This window comes from Pleurodeles waltl, chromosome 11 (assembly GCF_031143425.1).
Source record: "Pleurodeles waltl isolate 20211129_DDA chromosome 11, aPleWal1.hap1.20221129, whole genome shotgun sequence".
Lineage (NCBI taxonomy): Eukaryota > Metazoa > Chordata > Amphibia > Caudata > Salamandridae > Pleurodeles > Pleurodeles waltl.
Window position 1 is genome coordinate 1,013,238,247 of NC_090450.1, and position 17,567 is coordinate 1,013,255,813.

The 17,567-nt window shown below is 46.7% G+C and overlaps 1 protein-coding gene across 2 annotated transcripts in view; it reads right to left on the bottom strand.

Moving 5' to 3' along the window:
- Positions 1–17,567, bottom strand: part of TMEM132C (transmembrane protein 132C) — a 1,220,720-nt gene that overhangs the window by 552,977 nt on the left and 650,176 nt on the right. For both annotated transcript variants that reach the window (XM_069215371.1, XM_069215372.1), the window contains exon 3: positions 8,300–8,446. In XM_069215371.1, coding sequence (XP_069071472.1) covers positions 8,300–8,446 — 147 coding nt within the window. The remainder of the gene's footprint in view (positions 1–8,299; positions 8,447–17,567) is intronic.

The following is a 17,567-nucleotide window of genomic DNA, read 5'->3' on the forward strand; positions in this document are numbered from 1 at the left end:
AGTCCCTCCTCAGAGGGCCTAAGAAGGATTCTCTCAATGCACCTAAGGGGCTTGTCACAGAGGCAATCACCATGAGACCCCTTGCCTAGTACAGTAATCTACGAGAACCCACTGTACCCGTCTATAGGCTTCGACAAAGTGTGATCACAATCCACCCTGCAAGACCTATTGGCTTTAACACATGAATGTCATCAGAATAACTTACTTAGACTTCCTGTGTTTGTCATACATGTGCATAATAAAAATAATAGACCTATGACTCCTGACATAAATATTTCCAATGAACAAATCAAGTTTATAGCTTTGCTCCCATAACTGACCTGGGCCTGCTGTGTTCACCTAATCTTTCCTACAAAAGAACTGTTGATATACTGTCAAATAATTACAAATATGTACTAAATCATAGCTGTCAAAATATACCTCCCTAAAATGTCATAAGAAGGCTTCTAAAAGTGGAAATCTTCTTGCCTGCCATAGTTATCTGTGGGATTCCTTGTAAAAAAAGACATGCCTACAAGCTTTAACACAGTGTAATAACAATCCACCCTGAAAGGCTATTGGCTTTAACATTCACTTTTACCAACAGATACCTCAGGCCTACTGCCTTTGTCATAACTTTTCATAATTAAAAAAGGTCAGGCCTGTAGACACGATCAGTGGTTTGTCCTCATAACTAACTCAGTCATGTCGTGTTGAGCAGTGCAATGCAAGCACTTTTTCAGCGGAAGCTCACAATGTCTGTCCAAACAAAATCCGTACTCAGGCAAAGTGCCATTTGGGCAGAGGCAAGTTACCTGCGAGTAGCGCAGTCAGGGCAGACCCAATGGTAGTGATACCGTGTTTAGAAAAGTTCAAAAGGCAAATGCACAGAGAAACATTTTGCAAACGGTTCCACCTTGTCTGGGTTCAAATAGAGTTAAAACTATGTCGTTATGTGATGAAAAGTATTTTCTCATCAGCAAAAAAACATCTACGTGTGTTAATAGAAATATAAACTGTGAAAGTTTGTAGGTGGAATATAGTGTACTTCGCAAAAGCCTGCTAGTGAAAAAAAAAACTTGAGCCTCCCCCAGGAAATACACTCTGAAGAAAACTTTCCATTCCCACGTTTTCCTTATTATTGTTGGTGGGTCTTGTCACTTGTGCGCAAAAACCTATACTATCAATATCCATTCTAACTAGTGCACAGCGAGAAGTCTCAGAGAGTTAAACATTCACCTCTGACATCTCCCGGAACCTACAAGCAACAAATTCAAATCCTAGCAAGGCCAACTGAGCCTTCCATCCTTCTGAGGCTAGTAACATGTCAGCTGTCAGTCGGAGTGATTTCAAATGCAGTAGTGCTGTATTCAAATTGCTATTATCTTTATTATAAATAAATGACTTTGTGTTTGCTGCACAGTGCTGAAAATCTTAAAAATGAACCTACACCTCCCATGGTCCTCAGACCTTGACGGACCAGAGATCATGAATTACAGCAAAAGACGGTCTCGCGAGCTCCGGGACTTCCGCGTGCCATTATCTGCAGGTGCGCCACCGTGTGGTGGTAGGGGAGTAAGGCGCCTACTGCTGTGGTGTGGAGAAGGAATGCTTGACACTGAAGTGAGAAGCTGATCTGCTCAAGACACAAGTTGCCTCTATTCCTTGGAACGCTTGTGAGCCTGGCGGGGTTGAGGCGCCGGCGCGGGGTGCTGCTGGAGGGGTTTGTTAATTATCTGAAACATCCCGCTTAAATGAGCAGCAGACTGAGCGGAAATGGTGGTCGGCCATTTTAGACGCGGATTCTTTCTGACAGCAGAGCCGCGTAGACTGATGGAAGTTCATGGGGTGCGGGATTATGGGAGCTCACATCGACAGCTTCGAGGAGAGCGACAGATGGAATCTTCCACCGGATTGGACCATCTATCCCCGGGGCGCCGGCCCTCCCAGAGGCCTCTGGGCTCGCGACTCAGCGGCCATCTGTCTCAAGCCCTGCATCTCAGCAGTCATCCAACCTGATACTTTTTTTTCTTTGAAAGAAATCCACCCCCGCCTTCTCCTTGGCACCCTCGAGCCCAAGCTTTCTGTTCTTCTGTCCTCAGTATGAAGAGAGAAGTCACTCTAATAAGATAGAGCTGCACGTTCCAACAATTGACAGCCAACTCCATAACTATTCCATTGTATGGACTAATGACCAGAAAATGGCTTCCTCACTGTACATACTCGGGTATCGCTGACCACAGGACATATTCGCACGTTTACCTGTAGCGCGCTGCAATATTCACACATTCGATGCTCTGTCAATGATTAAGCTCCCCAACATACCTAGGTCTTACTGAGGCTCCATTCAGTCCTTCTTTGCTATTGAAAGGGCACAGAAAGTTCTGGTATCACAGACCGTGTGCTGGTCCTTTGTCGCGGGCACCAGGAACCTCTTTGCTTATCTCCGAAGTGCGGATTCTGCTCCAGGTCATAGGAAAATTGAATAACCTAGAAAGTTAATGTCCTTCTGCTATGTGGGCACTTGGGTGGGTCCCACAGTTTCAGCAATCTCTGATAGGCAGGAATCTAACTGCTGTTGGAGAAGATGTTAGGATCAGTACATTTGGATTTTAGAGAACAAACTCTGTACAGAGCGAGGCAGGTGGTTTCGGGTGCTGGAGCGGTAAATCCCAGATTGACAACCTTCACATTGCATTGGTGTGGTGTGGCCCAGATGCGCTACCTTCTCACCGTTGGAGTGCGGGATATGATTTTTGAAGGAAGATTGGGCTTGGCAGTGTCTGGAGACTGGATGGTGTCATTTGTCACTTTGACACAGTGGTCTGGGGTGTTGGCAGGTGGACTCTGATGTTGCGACATCTGCCTTGATTGTATCTATTTCGTTTCACATATCTGCAGACATCAGTGAACTAGGTTGAAAGGCACTCTTTGGGAATGGAGCCACCAGTTACTTTTGTATCATGAACAGTTTCCTGATGGAGTTTGCTTCAATCTCTATTGGATGTTGGGAAAAAGCCTTTATTCACATGCTATTGTGTAGCCTCGGAAGTGACCCTGGCATTGCTTATATATGGACAATTACTGGGACTTAGGCCATTGTCTTTCCAGGACTGGGCTCTCTTGTTTAACAGGAGATCACCAGTAAACCATTTAATCTTTGGCAGTCTGCGCCACAGGTCGCAGGGACTTTAGAAGCAGAAACTTGTCAGGATCCTGAATGTCTAAGAAGGTTTGGGCAATGCAATTGGTTGAATTTTAAATGAATTTTAAATTACTATTTGCTTGGAATGCTGGTTCCTGTTCAGGATATTGACTAGCTTCAGGAATGTCATCAGCATCTATGAAGAAGTCAGCCATGGCACGGCCAGGCCAGGGGAGTGCCTTGAAGCATCATCTTGACAATGGGAATTAAAGAGAACAGAAGTTCCACCTTTTTATTCTTTTTTTGCAGTTTTATATAGTGCAAACTCGACCAGAAGATATTGTAGCGCTTTACATGAGCATCAGCTACATCACACAAGGACACATTCATTTTTGGAAGGGATGGGGAGATTAAGTGGTTTGCCTAGAATCACAGGATGTTGAGCCGACGCCGAGACTTGAACCTGGTTCCGCAGCTCCAAAGTCCACTGCTCTGGCTGTTACGCCACATCCTCTCCCCGCTGACACCTTGGAGGGAAATGGTTGCGCGATTAAGTGATAGAGGCAAAGACAGTCCGTAACCTGCGTGATGTTGTGATATAAGTGTTGGGGAGCACATTGACTTGGATGTTGAAGGCTCCTAGGATGAAGACCTGTCTTGTGCAATATTGATGATGCTGCCTTAGAACATGAAAAGGTTGGGCTGATGACTCATTTCATTGGTGATGTTTAAGACCATTATGGAATAATAGGAGTTCTATAGAATCTACAGCATCTGTAGTAATCTTACAGCGTTGAGTCTATGAATAAAAGCTGCTGGGTGTACGAATGAGGGTATACGAAACGACCTTCGTCAAACACCTAATGGAAATAATTCATATTCATCAACGAGATATAAGCCACAAAGCTTGACATCTTCTGCTGTTAAGACTGGCACCTACAGGTTCTCATGAACAAGTAAATGGAGGTGTCTTTTGTCCTGTACGAGATGCACCAGCCTGTGGTTGCCCACTTAACAGATCTGGAAAAAGAAAAACATGAATCTCTAGGTGATCCTTCTGGGCAATCCTTGGTACAATGAAGGTCTTCAAAGCAAGCCCCCCCCCACCCGAAAATAAAGTGCATTAGAGATTCTGCTTGAAGATGACCTGACATTTTACGCACTTACGCCCCATTTTTACTGATCAGCGTGTTTCATCTTCCACCTTCGTATGAGATCTTAATATGGCGTTGATCAATTAAAAACAAGCTCTGTAACGTGGGATGATTATTCAGTTCTAAGCGCACAAAGAACTTGCCATACTCAGGGTGCATGACCCAGATGACTTTGCAGAGGAGGGAGCAATAGAATTTGCCTTTTTCTGCTACAAAACGCCTCTTTCATCAACCCAGGGAGTTTATATCGAACGGAATTTGCGACATTGTCATGGGAAGGGCCATTGATGCTAGGCTTACTGCCAAAGTATGAATGTGAGAAAATGACGCAGAGCACTTTCTATGGTAAGAGTTCTATAAAAGGTGTAATCAAAAAGTAAACAGGTTAATTACCTATTGCAGAAGACAATTCATTAGGTTTTCTATCAATTTCTCCCCGTCAAAAACAAAACTTTCTTGATGTCTGAAAACGCCTGGATTTACACATCTGATCCTGCGGTATGAAGGGATTCATTTAAATGTGGATGGATATGACAATCCATGGATGGTCTCTGGTCAGGTCTGGTGCAGACTCTGCTGAGAAGAAATTATGTGTGATGGTGAGGGGTCCCTCGAGAAGTACCCCAACGTGCTCTTTGAATGCCTCCGGGTACTGGTTCTCAACAGAGAGTTTCTAAGGCATGCAGTGAAGTAGGGTCTAGTCAAGACTTGCTCAGCACTGACCAGACACCAGCCTGGTTTTTAACAAATAATCAAGAATGGGTGCGGTTAATAGACAATGTGGTTTTATTTCAACTATTGGGATATCTTGTACTGTGCACAAACTTTTATTTTAATTTGAGTGCTTTTTCACTTGTGTAGAAAGGAATTTTATTGACATTTTCTTTGCTTTATCCAAGATGATTAAGCTTTACAAGCATAAACAAGGTGAAAGGTAAATTGTAATGATCCGTTCCGGGGCAGCACTGGGCCTGCCCTATTACACTTCCGGATATCCAGCACTGATCAGTGCACCGGCAGAGTCCTGTGGAATACCTCCTTCCTGTTATAAAATCCAGATGAAATCCCCTTTGAACAGCTCAGTAGTCATGTAGGGCCCTTGGCCGTCCTTGCCTGCAGATCTTTAACCCTGGGGGAGGCGGTTCAAGGGGTAATTACATCAGACGTGTAAGGAAGGCTGTGAAAGGGTCAGAAATCAGGATTTTCAAGTGTTGAAAATGTAATCAGATCTCCCAGAGGAATAGAGCGCTCAGCCCCTGCCCAGCAACTGTGAAACTCAAGGACTCAGGGTATGTGTCTGATGTTAATACAAGATGTGATTAAAGCCTGGAATTGAACGAATAATTGAATTACCAACACAATAAGTGTGTTACAGGGACTCTCCCGACAGTACACTAGCCCAACTACCATCTGTGTGAACCTTCAGCCCTCCCACTCCTGAGCAGAAAGACACCTTTTTAGAGTTTGCTAACACAGGGGGCCCTTGTTGGGTAAATACAAGAAAAATAAAAATGTAAAACAATTATTTGAGACTTGCTCCAGGCGACTAGCTCACGTTTTTTTATTATTGTGTTCGCGAGATAATGTATAGCACCACAATGTCAACACTCGCAGCCTGCTTTGCCTCCTTACACAATGGAGATGTATTTGCATAGGCTAATGTGCTTGATGCTAATTAACACATTCTCTTTAATTTGCATAATCAGGTACTAACTATTTCTGTGGCTTAATTGGAATTTATGCAAATTCAATTAGAGAGCTCTAATAATTTGCGTATATTATGTCTTGTCTCCTGTAACTAAAAGTAGATTTTTTTCAGTGCCTGTGGAAGCTCAAAGGAGAATTCTTATCCTAGTGCGACAAAGGCCAAACATATAGTTGGTTGATGGGCAGAACCAGCCTGGAAGTGTATGGGGGGCTTGAATGCCCCTCTTACCTCAGCAGCAGATGTTGACATGTGAACTGGATGCCCACTGCCTTTAAAACAGAAGGAGTAATGCAGTTGTTCTTACGTGTTCCCTGCAGCCCCTCTATATATACCCCTCTCATACTTTTTATATGATTCGGTCAGCTGACAACGCTTTCCACAGGGACTGAAACTGCCCATATTCAGGATGATTTTCTCACTGCTGTGGACTGAAAGAGCCTGCAAACTCTTGTGGTTTTTAGGTTGCAGCCTACCAGACAGTGCAGCTGTCTGGTTTGAAAAGACATCTTGAAGACTTTCAGAAAGTTGACCTAGGAATGCATTCCGCTCATTGGTAACCATTGGCTTTGTGGTTTGTAACTCACACTTTCAGGCTTTCCATTTTCTGGCTTTATTTGCTTTCGGCTCTCCGGTTCAGCTTGTCCCTCCTGTTGAGTAAACTGTGTTTTCTGTATTCTTCCATGAACTCGCTTTCTGTTAACAGGCCTTTAAATCTTGTACTTATTTAGTCAAATTTGCTGTGCATTCAAAGACCGAGGTCAAATGTCAGGCACTGTCTTCCAAGGACACGTGCTTACTTTTCTTTCTCTGACTTCAAAGCGAGAGGATTTATGTGACAGTCTTGCTGGGTACTTGTGGTAGGAAAGGGTTTTTTTTGTAGAAAATTATAACATTGCAGGCAGGGCTTCAAAATTCAAGTTTTATGTAACATTTTTGTGCCCAGTTAAAATATGTATGATGAGATAAGAGGTACGTACAAACCATCTTTTGTATAACGCAGATATGAAAGACCATCCTATTCCCATGAGATGTGTCCAGAGTGAGGAGGTGAGATCTGTGGTGCAGTTTGCTGACTGAGATTCCACATAGCTGCGTTATTTCCACACATTCAGGTATGGAACATACTTTTATCCCCCTGAAATTGGAAATATGTGCAAAGCCCTAGAGCTGTATCATATTGTCCCAATTGCAATTCCTCAAGCTAGTAATGTCACCTGACGTCGGTGTGCCAAAGCGTGGTGTGAGTGAGGCTGCACACATGTAACATCATTCTATGTGGAGCACCTGTGGTACCTGAAACGGTCTCCTCAAAGTGCGTTGCTGCTCATTGGATAAAGGTCTTCGCTATATTAAGTAAATACAATTTAACAATAAGAGAACGTGGGGCCAGATGTACGAACTTTTTTTACGGGCGCAAACGGTCAGATTCGCAGAGTGGAGCACTGCCGACTCTTAAAAAATTTAAATAAACGTTTTTAGTTTTCCTTTTGAAATGCATCCCGTTTTCCTTTAAGGGTAAAGGGCTCTATTTTAAAAAAAATGCTTCTTTTAAAAAGCAGTCACAGACATTGTGGTCTGCTGACCCTAGCAGGCCACCATCCCTGTGATATTTGGCCATTCCCAATGGGTTGCAAATTGTAACGTACTTTAAGAATATTACTGAGGTAGGTCTATTGCTGACTCACTAGTAATTTCTAAATGCATTTAAGACACACTAGTACACCGTTGTTTGCGATTTACTAATGGTGAATCTAAAAAATTTGCAATTAGGAAATTGCAAACATTTTTTCATATATCTGGTCAAGCCTTTTATGCTAGGCCTCCAGACCTGACTCTTTGTGACAATACGTTCCGCTCATGTGACGCTGCTGCGCAGTCACCTGCCCCACCTCCAACAGACCCGCGTAGCCAAGCGTGGCCTGAAGTCAAGGCTTGGGTGTTCATTGGATAGAAAGTGACGCTCCAATCAGTTGCAGTCACCTGCCCCTCCTCCAACAGACCCCCGTACCCAAGCGTGGCCTGAAGTCAAGGCTTGGGTGTTCATTGGATAGAAAGTGACGCTCCAATCAGTTGCAGTCGCCTGCCCCTCCTCCAACAGACCTGCGTACCCAAGCGTGGCCTGAAGTCAAGGCTTAGGTGTTCATTGGATAGAAAGTGACGCTCCAATCAGTTGCAGGCACCGCGCATCCTAGGCCTAGCCGTGGAACCATTTCTGAGGCTCCATCACTTGGGTAAGCAGCGGGCCCTTGGAGTGGTGCATAAGGAGGCCATGGACGCGCCGCTGGCCCGCTGGAGGTAACCGTGCTCGCTTACCTGTTTCTGGAGGCCAGTGCAGTCCGCTGACAGGTGACAGTCGTGCTTGAGTGCTTCCCGCCGTTTCCCATCTCCTGCTGAACCTCCCACTGCTCAGGGTCGCTGATTTTCACGTTCAGGATATTGACGCCTTTTTTCACCTTGGCCCTGATGGGAGAAACATTGAGGCGAGAGTGTTAGGGACATAACTCAGGCATGGGTGAGCCATCAAAGCAAACAATGAGGCAAGGAGTAATTTATGTCTTCAAGAAAAGCAGAGCGGGCCCCGGATGTGGCTGACAGTCGAATTACTCATCCATCGGCCCTGACAGTTTTACCATAGAGACGGCGCGCCACGGCGGTGCAACAGGGCGGGAAACAGGCCCCTCACCTGCTCACCAGCCATCCCCACCCCAAAAACAACCACTGCTTGACGGTGTGCGACTCCTCTTCTGACCACACAGCCCAAGATCTCACCACATCCCCCCTTGTTTTACGCCTACAGATAAATCTTGTCTTGATGGCTTGAAAACAAAGGCCTTTCCTTGCGGACAGCGCGCAGCCTGCATTCATTTTCCGTGTGAAAAGACAGATTTTCTCGAGCCACCGAGCAGTGGATGTCAACTGCATAATTAAGCCGCTTTCCTGATGAAGTTTCTCTCGATGAACAGACATTTGCATCCGGCTGCCGGGGCCTGGGAAGGCGCGCGCTGGGGAATGCTTCGGACACTTTATTTATCTGGGAGATGAGATAATCTGGTTTCATCGTTAAAGCATTCTTCTCTGTTCTGGGGACAGAAGGGTCTGTTTCTCAGAAGAGGGGACCCCGGGAGTCTTCCTAGAAGCCCTCTATTGTAACCTTTACTCTGAGTGTTGTAGGCATGTTTGCTAGGTTTGTGTCTCCTGGTTCTAACATGTTAAAAAAGAAATCAGGACTCCCTGTTTCACCATAAAAACCGCTTATCCTGCATCCTGGCGGCCTGAAACTCCCCATATATCAAAAACATTTAGGTATTGTCCAGGTCACTGGAGTTAGGCGGCAGCAGAGGGCCAAATTATGCGGCAGGGTTGAGTAAATTATGATGCAACGAAAGGCACATTATGTGGCATAATGCGGCATGTATGGTAATGGTATTACTTCATTATTTCGTAATTTTTGAACTTGATAACATTCTTTGGGCATTAGTTGCACCTCATTAGTACCAGTTTAATGCCCAAATATAGCAACCCTTGACCCTAGGGTAGGTCGCTCCCCCCGCCGCTGCAGCTCCACCTGCCCAGTCTCCTACCACCTCCCAGCAAACCGTAAGTACTCCCTGCGCTACCCCGCCCAGCCCCTCGTTACTCACCTCTGTCTCCTGAACTCTCTCTCTTCCAACTTTTCTTCGTACCTCTGCTGTCCTCTCTCTGTCCATTTTCCTCTGTTTTCTGCTCCTCTTCTGTAGCCCATTTTCTTCCTGTTCTGCTCTTCTCCTGTGTTCTTCTCCTCCTCTGCACCCCATCCTTCGTGTTCTTCTCCTCTCTGCTGTTCTTCTCTTCTTCTGTGTTCTTCTCTTCTTCTGCTGACCATTTCCTTCGTGTTCCGCTCCTCTTCCTCACCCCTTTTTTCTTTGTGTTCCGCTCCTCTTCCTCACCGCATTTTCGTGTTCTGCTCTTCTTCCTCACCGCATTTTCTTCGTGTTGTGCTCTTCTTCCTCACCCCATCTTCTTTGTGTTCTGCACTTCTTCTTCACCCCATTTTCTTCGTGTTCTGCTCTTCTCCGGTGCTCTTCTCCTATTCTGCACCCCATGCTTCGGGTTCTTTTCTTCTTCTGTGTTCTTCTCCTCTTCTGTTGACCATCTCCTTCATGTTCTTCTCCTTTCTGTAGTCCATTTCTTTCGTGTTCCTCTCCTCTCCTGTGTTCTTCTCTTCTTCTGTATTCTTCTCTTCTTCTGTAGTCCAGTTCTTTCATGTTCCTCCTCTTCTGTGTTCTTCTCTTCTTCTGTAGTCCAGTTCTTTCGTGCTCCTCATCTTCTGTGTTCTTCTCTTCTTCTCTTCTTCTGTAGTCCAGTTCTTTCGTGCTCCTCCTCTTCTGTGTTCTTCTCTTCTTCTGTATTTTTCTCTTCTCTTCTTCTGTGTTCTTCTCTTCCTCTCTTCTTCTGTAGTCCATTTCTTCCCTTCATCTCTTCTTTCCCTTTCCCTCCTATCTGACCCCCCACCCCCACCCTCTGCTTTCCCGCCGCCACCACCCGCTCGGCCCCTCCCCCCCTGCTCCCATTCGCCGCCCCCCCTCCCACCCCATGCTGGCCCCTCCTCCCCCCCCCTCCCTCTTATGGCAGCCACTGCGCGGCCGAAGGCGTGCCAAAGGCAAGCCCGTCTGCGCCTGGACCGCGCCCAGCGCCACAACCCCTGGCCCCCAGCACTCCCAAACCCCACAGCACCGCTACGACCCCACCTCCCTCCACGCACTCAACCCGGGACGCACTAGGACCTGCTTCCAAGCCAACTCGAAACGCACTCATGGACCCTTCGTATGCCTTACCTGCAAGCATACCTTCCACCGCGACTGCACCCCGCCCGCCAGCCCACGCGCCAATAACCACCTCAAATGCATCCTCATCAACGCACGCTCCGTCCACAAGCACGTCATTGAACTATGGGACCTCCTGGACTCCACCGCACCGGACGTCGCCTTCATCACTGAGACCTGGATGAACGCCTCCTCGGCCCCCGACATCGCCATAGCCATCCCCGACGGCTACAAGATCACCAGGAGAGACCGCACCAACCAAGTCGGAGGAGGAATCACCATCATATTCAAGGACTCCATCAACGTCACCACTTCCACCGAAGACACCCCCCTCGCCGCCAAACACATGCACTTCCAGATCCACACCGACCCCAGGACCACCCTCAGAGGAACTCTCATCTACAGACCCCCTGGACCACGCGCCCTCTTCAGCGAATCCATCGCTGACTTCATCTACCCGCACGCCCTAGCCTCGCCGGACTACATCCTCCTCGGAGACCTCAACTTCCACCTGGAGCAGAACAACGACACCAACACCACCACCCTGCTCGACAACCTCGGTCTCAAGCAACTGGTGAACACCCCCACCCACATCGCCGGACACACGCTCGACCCCATCTTCTCCGCCAGCAATCACGTATCCTTCAGCCACTCCTCCGTAATACACTGGACCGACCACAGATGTGTCCACTTCACTTTCAGACGCAAGACTCTCCACCTCCACACACAACCCATCCCACGCAGACTTTGGAACAAAATCTCCACGGAACAACTACTCTCCACTCTCAGCCACAACCAACCTACCATCTCCACCGATGCCAACAACGCAGCCCTCAGCCTCACACAATGGATCACCAACTGCGCGGACAACCTCACACCCCTCAGACGCCCCCCAAGACAGACCAATGCCAGGAAACCTCAATGGTTCACAGACACCCTCAAGAAATCCCAAAAAAACTGCCGTACCCTCGAGAAAGCCTGGCGCAAAGACCACACCGTAGAAAACATGTCTTCCCTCAAAAACGCCACCTGCGAACACCATCAGCTGATCCGCGCCACCAAAAGAACATCCTTCAAAGACAGACTGGACAAGAACACTCACAACAGCAAAGAACTCTTCAACATCGTCAAAGAGCTCTCCAATCCTAACGCCAACTCCAACTCCATCACGCCCTCACAAGATCTCTGCAACTCCCTCGCTACCTTCTTCCATCGAAAGATCACCGACCTACACGACAGCTTCGGTCCTCAGACCCAGCCAACCACCACAGAACCCACAGCCCCAGCCATCACCCTCAACGCCTGGACACACATCAGCGCGGAAGAGACCAAAACTCACCGATGACATCAGAACTCTGCTGGACAACGGAGAAACAGCCGCCCTCATCCTCCTCGACCTCTCGGCTGCCTTCGACACCGTCTGCCACCGAAACCTAATATCCCGCCTCCGCTCCACCGGTATCCAAGGACAGGCCCTGGACTGGATCACCTCTTTCCTCTCTAACCGCTCCCAAAGAGTCTACCTCCCGCCGTTCCGCTCAGACCCCACCGAGATCATCTGCGGCGTCCCACATGGCTCCTTGCTCAGCCCGACTCTCTTCAATGTCTACATGAGCCCCCTCGCCGACATCGCACGCAAACACAACATCAACATCATCTCCTACGCCGATGACACCCAGCTGATACTTTCCCTCACCAAGGACCCTACCATCGCCAAGACCAACCTGCAGGATGGAATGAAAGACGTCGCAGAATGGATGAAACTCAGCCGTCTGAAACTGAACTCAGACAAAACGGAAGTCCTCATCCTCGGAAACTCCCCGTCCGCCTGGGACGACTCTTGGTGACCCACGGCCCTGGGCACAGCACCAACCCCCTCAGACCACGCACGCAACCTTGGATTTATCCTGGACCCGCTTCTCACCATGACCAAACAAGTCAACGCCGTCTCGTCTTCCTGCTTCCTCACTCTCCGCATGCTCCGAAAGATCTTCCGCTGGATCCCCGCCGACACCAGAAAAACTGTGACCCATGTCCTCGTCACAAGCCGCCTGGACTACGGCAACACACTATACGCAGGAACCACCGCTAAACTCCAGAAACGTCTGCAACGAATTCAAAACACCTCCGCCCGCCTCGTCCTCGACATACCCTGCAACAGCCACATCTCCGCCCACCTGAGACACCTGCACTGGCTACCCGTCAACAAAAGGATCACCTTCCGGCTCCTCACCCACACACACAAAGTCCTCCACAACAAGGGACCCGAATACCTCAACCGTCACCTCAGTTTCTACACGCCCACCCGTCAACTTCGCTCCGCCAGCCTCGCACTCGCCGCCGTCCCCCGCATCCGCTGCACTACGGCAGGTGGGAAATCCTTCTCCTACCTGGCGGCCAAGACATGGAACTCCCTCCCCGCCAACCTCAGGACCACCCAGGACCACCTCACCTTCCGGAGGCAGCTCAAAACCTGGCTCTTCGAGCAGCAGTAACCCCCTCCCCTAGCGCCTTGAGACCCTCACGGGTGAGTAGCGCGCTTTATAAATATTATTGATTGAACAAGCTATAGAAAGGTGACCAGTTTTTCTTTGTAAAGTGTCTTCCGCTGCGCGGCAAATCGTGTTGCTACATTTTTAGTAGCTTTTGATCCCTTTGAGCTAGAAACAATTTTTTTGGTTAAAATCTGCAAATTACGCAGTATATCACAGAATACATGGCAAATGTGGTAAATCTGTAACTATGTAAAAATCGCTGCATAATCCTATAATCGCTGTGGCCCTGGTTATTGTACTCTATTGTAACTGCATTTATATAGCGCTTACACCCCCTGACAGGGCGCAGAAGCACTTTACAGCGGGTAGCATGCTGCTGCGGAATCCAAGGTTAGTAGTCATTGGTAAATACAGGTTATTGTTGGTAGTTTCAGTAACTGGGACTAGTTCTGGGCTCTGGGGAAACTGCGCCAGGCATTTCCTGGAGTTTCTTTGCGATTGGTGAAGTTACTAAGAGTTAGGGGGTCATTAGTGTGAGACATTGCAAACAGAGGTGGGATGAGCAGACAGGTTAGAGGACCATACATTTTGTAAGACTGCAAGGAAAGGTCACACAGAGGGAGAGTTTGGGATTTATGAGGAGCTGTGGAGAGCTATGGGTACCCAGCTGAACTGTACTAGAGAGTAAGGAAGACGGGCATGTGTTACAGGAGGCAGCTCTCAGAGAGTAAGGCATGCAGGGGATGGAGGGAAGGGAGAGGGTCATTTTAATAGAAAAAAAGGATAGAGAGTAACCAACCCCTTTAATTCAAAGTCAGTTATCATTAAGACTAACTGTTTTCCGTTTTTACTGATTTATACAGCTAGATACGACAAAAACAATGTGCTCCCTGTCTGCATTTATTTTAAAAAATGACAAAATACAGAAAATTGGGATTCTTTTCAGTGACTTTTCATACAGTCTTTTGTCAATTCCAGGCCAAAAGCTGAGCAGATAGATACTTAAATTTAGTGTGAAACTTCCTTAAATAAGGACCTATGTCAACATCGATTTATAGTTTAATATGAAGATTTACTGTGGGAGTATTGTTATGTTAAATTTGGCTGCTTAATTTGCTAAAACACGACAGCCGTCAAAGAATGTGTGCACATTTATTAGTAAAATAAATGTGGAAATGTACCATTGTACAAGTTCATTTATTCACAGAACACAAAGTAAACATGATTAAATACTGATACAATGGCTAAGAAATAAACATGGATAAATACAGACAGAAATGTAAAAAATAGGTACCCTAAATCTGGGCGTCCTAATTACCATGCACGGTTTTTAGGAATATCGTGCGAGGAGGCTTTTTGATACAGCATGCGAAGAGAGGTTGTAGAAACCAGAAGTAAGGGTTGGGGGTTATCATGCATGGATAGCTGTATACGTTGTTGTATCTTTGGTTTTTCTGATTGGCTGGCAATGGTGTGTATCAGTTTATCCTTCAATAGGGTATATTATTATTGGCAATTAATTGTGACTTTTTTCTTTGATTCTTCTAATGTGAAGTCCTCTGTTGTGTGGTACATCCTGATAGCAGGTCCTTCAGCTTTATAAGGTAGGAATAGGTGTGCGCAGAATTAATGTAATTTTCTTTAGTGTAATAACACTTAATTTCATCAAAAATACACTGCACATAATTGTGCAAAGTGGAAATCGGCCATTAAGTATGTATTTTATTGTAAAATACATATTCGTATCACATTCACATTCCGTGCTGAAAAGTTCTGCAAAGTACAAAACTACTACATTCAACATCCTCTTGCGTTTTCTTGTTTGCATCTGTTTATGATAAATATTTACTGAGAATGGCTCATGTGCATTAGAGTTTTATCACAAATGCTGTGTAATTACACAATGTGCAGTCGGGGCATGATTTTGGGATTTTCACGGAACAAGCATAACAGGGAGTTCCCAAATTCACGCAAATTATGCTGACGTAAACAAACATTGACCCAGGCCGAAGTAGCACCCAGAGGTGTGGATAATCTCTGTGGTTTGGATCCATCATCTGTTTACGCACATGTGGGACGGATCCCCGAGTGGTATCTTTGGAGCGTGATCCGGTTCTCCCCCGAGGTTGGGAAAGCGTGTTCGTAAATGGGTTGTGTTGATTTGGGTCTACCTTGATTTAAGTGGGTCCTCCAGGGGCATGTGTTTGTAGTCAGAGAGGCCAGAATATATGGTGGCTCTAGTTGTTGTGACCAAGAACATATATATATATGAAAAGTGGTGCTTCGTGCCATGATGCACCACTCTTCTTGCGTCCCATTGCGCGCCCCTAAGTCCACCATGTGTGTGCCATATTTATGATACCTCACACCATGGCACACGTTAGGGAACTAGCATCAAAAAAGTGGAAGCTAGTTTGGTGCTTTGCAGGATTAGCTCAAAACATTTTACTTCAATCCTGCAAAGTGGAAGGAGGACCATTGAAAAGAACGGGAGCCTCCTTTTAACGCCCGCCCCACAAGGGGCGCCTTAAATCGGGCACATAGTGTTGCTGCTAGAGCAGGTTGTAAATTACTAGTCCTTAGCCATTCCCCTGAGCTCTAAGGGGTTCTCGGTCGCTCTAATATTTGCGGGTAAAGAGTTCCATAGTTTGGTGGCTTGAATGGAGAATAGAGTGCCTGGGGCATAATTTAGGCCCCCGCAGTCCACATGGTGCGGGGGGGCACCTGAGCACCAGTGGGGCCCTCAGCTCAATACCCTGGCCTGCCCGGTCCTGACCGAGTCTGGAGGAGGGGGACACTCCATGTAGTTTGCAGGGGGGGGCATCAAGTTTTGTTACGCCACTGTGTAGTGCAATCTATAGGTAGGACAGCAATTCCCTTTAGAATGTCAAATCTCCCACTTTGGACATCACAGGTTGATAATTAAATTATTTTTGGAAGGTACTGGCAGTTTGAATGAAAAAGGCATTGACGTTTTCTTACGACAGTTTGCAATAAATAATTTATGTACAATCTGCCCCTCTCCAGTGGTTCAACCAACCCGGCCCTTTCTCCAGAAGAATCCGGCCTTACTTCCAAGAAATGCATTTTGTTTCTCTGTTTTAGCATAAAATGGAAAGCTCACTCCATTGATTTTGTCATTTCAAATATGCAGACCATATTTGCAAACCATCACAGTTCAGCTCCAAGGATCTGTGAAATGTGAGGTTCAGTAAATTCGAGTTAAACTAAACGATTTCTCCGAGGAGCACGGAGGCAGGAAACAAACATCACGCTCAATGCGTGACATCTTTGTGAATAACTGCTTTGTCATTACAGAAACCTAAGAATACGAGAAGGTGAATTCCTCTGTTCATCTGAAGAATAAGCAGCCATTTTAGACGCAAGAAAGAGATTTATTTTGTATATAAAAAGGGAAGAAGACAGTAGATCGCCCCAAACCCAGTTTAAGTAGCTAGATAAAATCAGGAAATGGCTATAACTTAAGCTAAAATGTGTATTTATGGTTAGGGTTTTATTTATTTATGCTTTTGTGTGTACTTATACGTGTATCGTTTAATGCTTGTAAAACAGGGTGCTGGTTGCGGTAGGTCACAGCCTCGTGGTGTCCACCCCCCACTAGTCACACAAGCCCAGAAGGGCAGTGATTAACTAAACTCAAGTAGGGCGGTGAGTCCACGACAAGGTTATGTGAACAGGAAAAACTTGGCAAGTTCACAAACTTTTGAAGTTAGACACCTTCAGAGGAAACTGATTGCAATTAAGCCTTTTGTCAGAGACTTTTCCCACAAATACATTTTTTTTTAAAAAATGACAACTCCGTGAATTTGCAAATGTTGAACCAAGTATTAGGAAGGTGGGAAAGTCCTGCTTCTCGCAGCCTTAAATGCAGCAACTGGCCTAGGTGACCTCCCATCCCTGACTGCCATGGAGGGCTCTTTCCGGTGCCACCTGTCTCCTGTTCCAGGGCCCTGAGCTCCCTGGACACACCCGATGAGCCATCACTGTTGTTAGCCAAGCGCCCTCTCTTCCAGCGCCTAGTGTGCCTAGAGGCCAGTGCTGGATAGCAGAGAACAGGGTTCACCTGCGGCACAAAGAGCTCCCCCCCCCCCCCCCCCCCCCCGGCCATTCGGCTCGTCAGCCACATCTGACATTTCACAATATCATTATAAAAAGAATAACATATCATTATGCAGCGCCTGCTTGCCATTTCGTAGCACTAGAAATAAAAACGATTACCATTACCCAGGGGCACTGCGATTATGCGACAATGCAGGAGAAAAT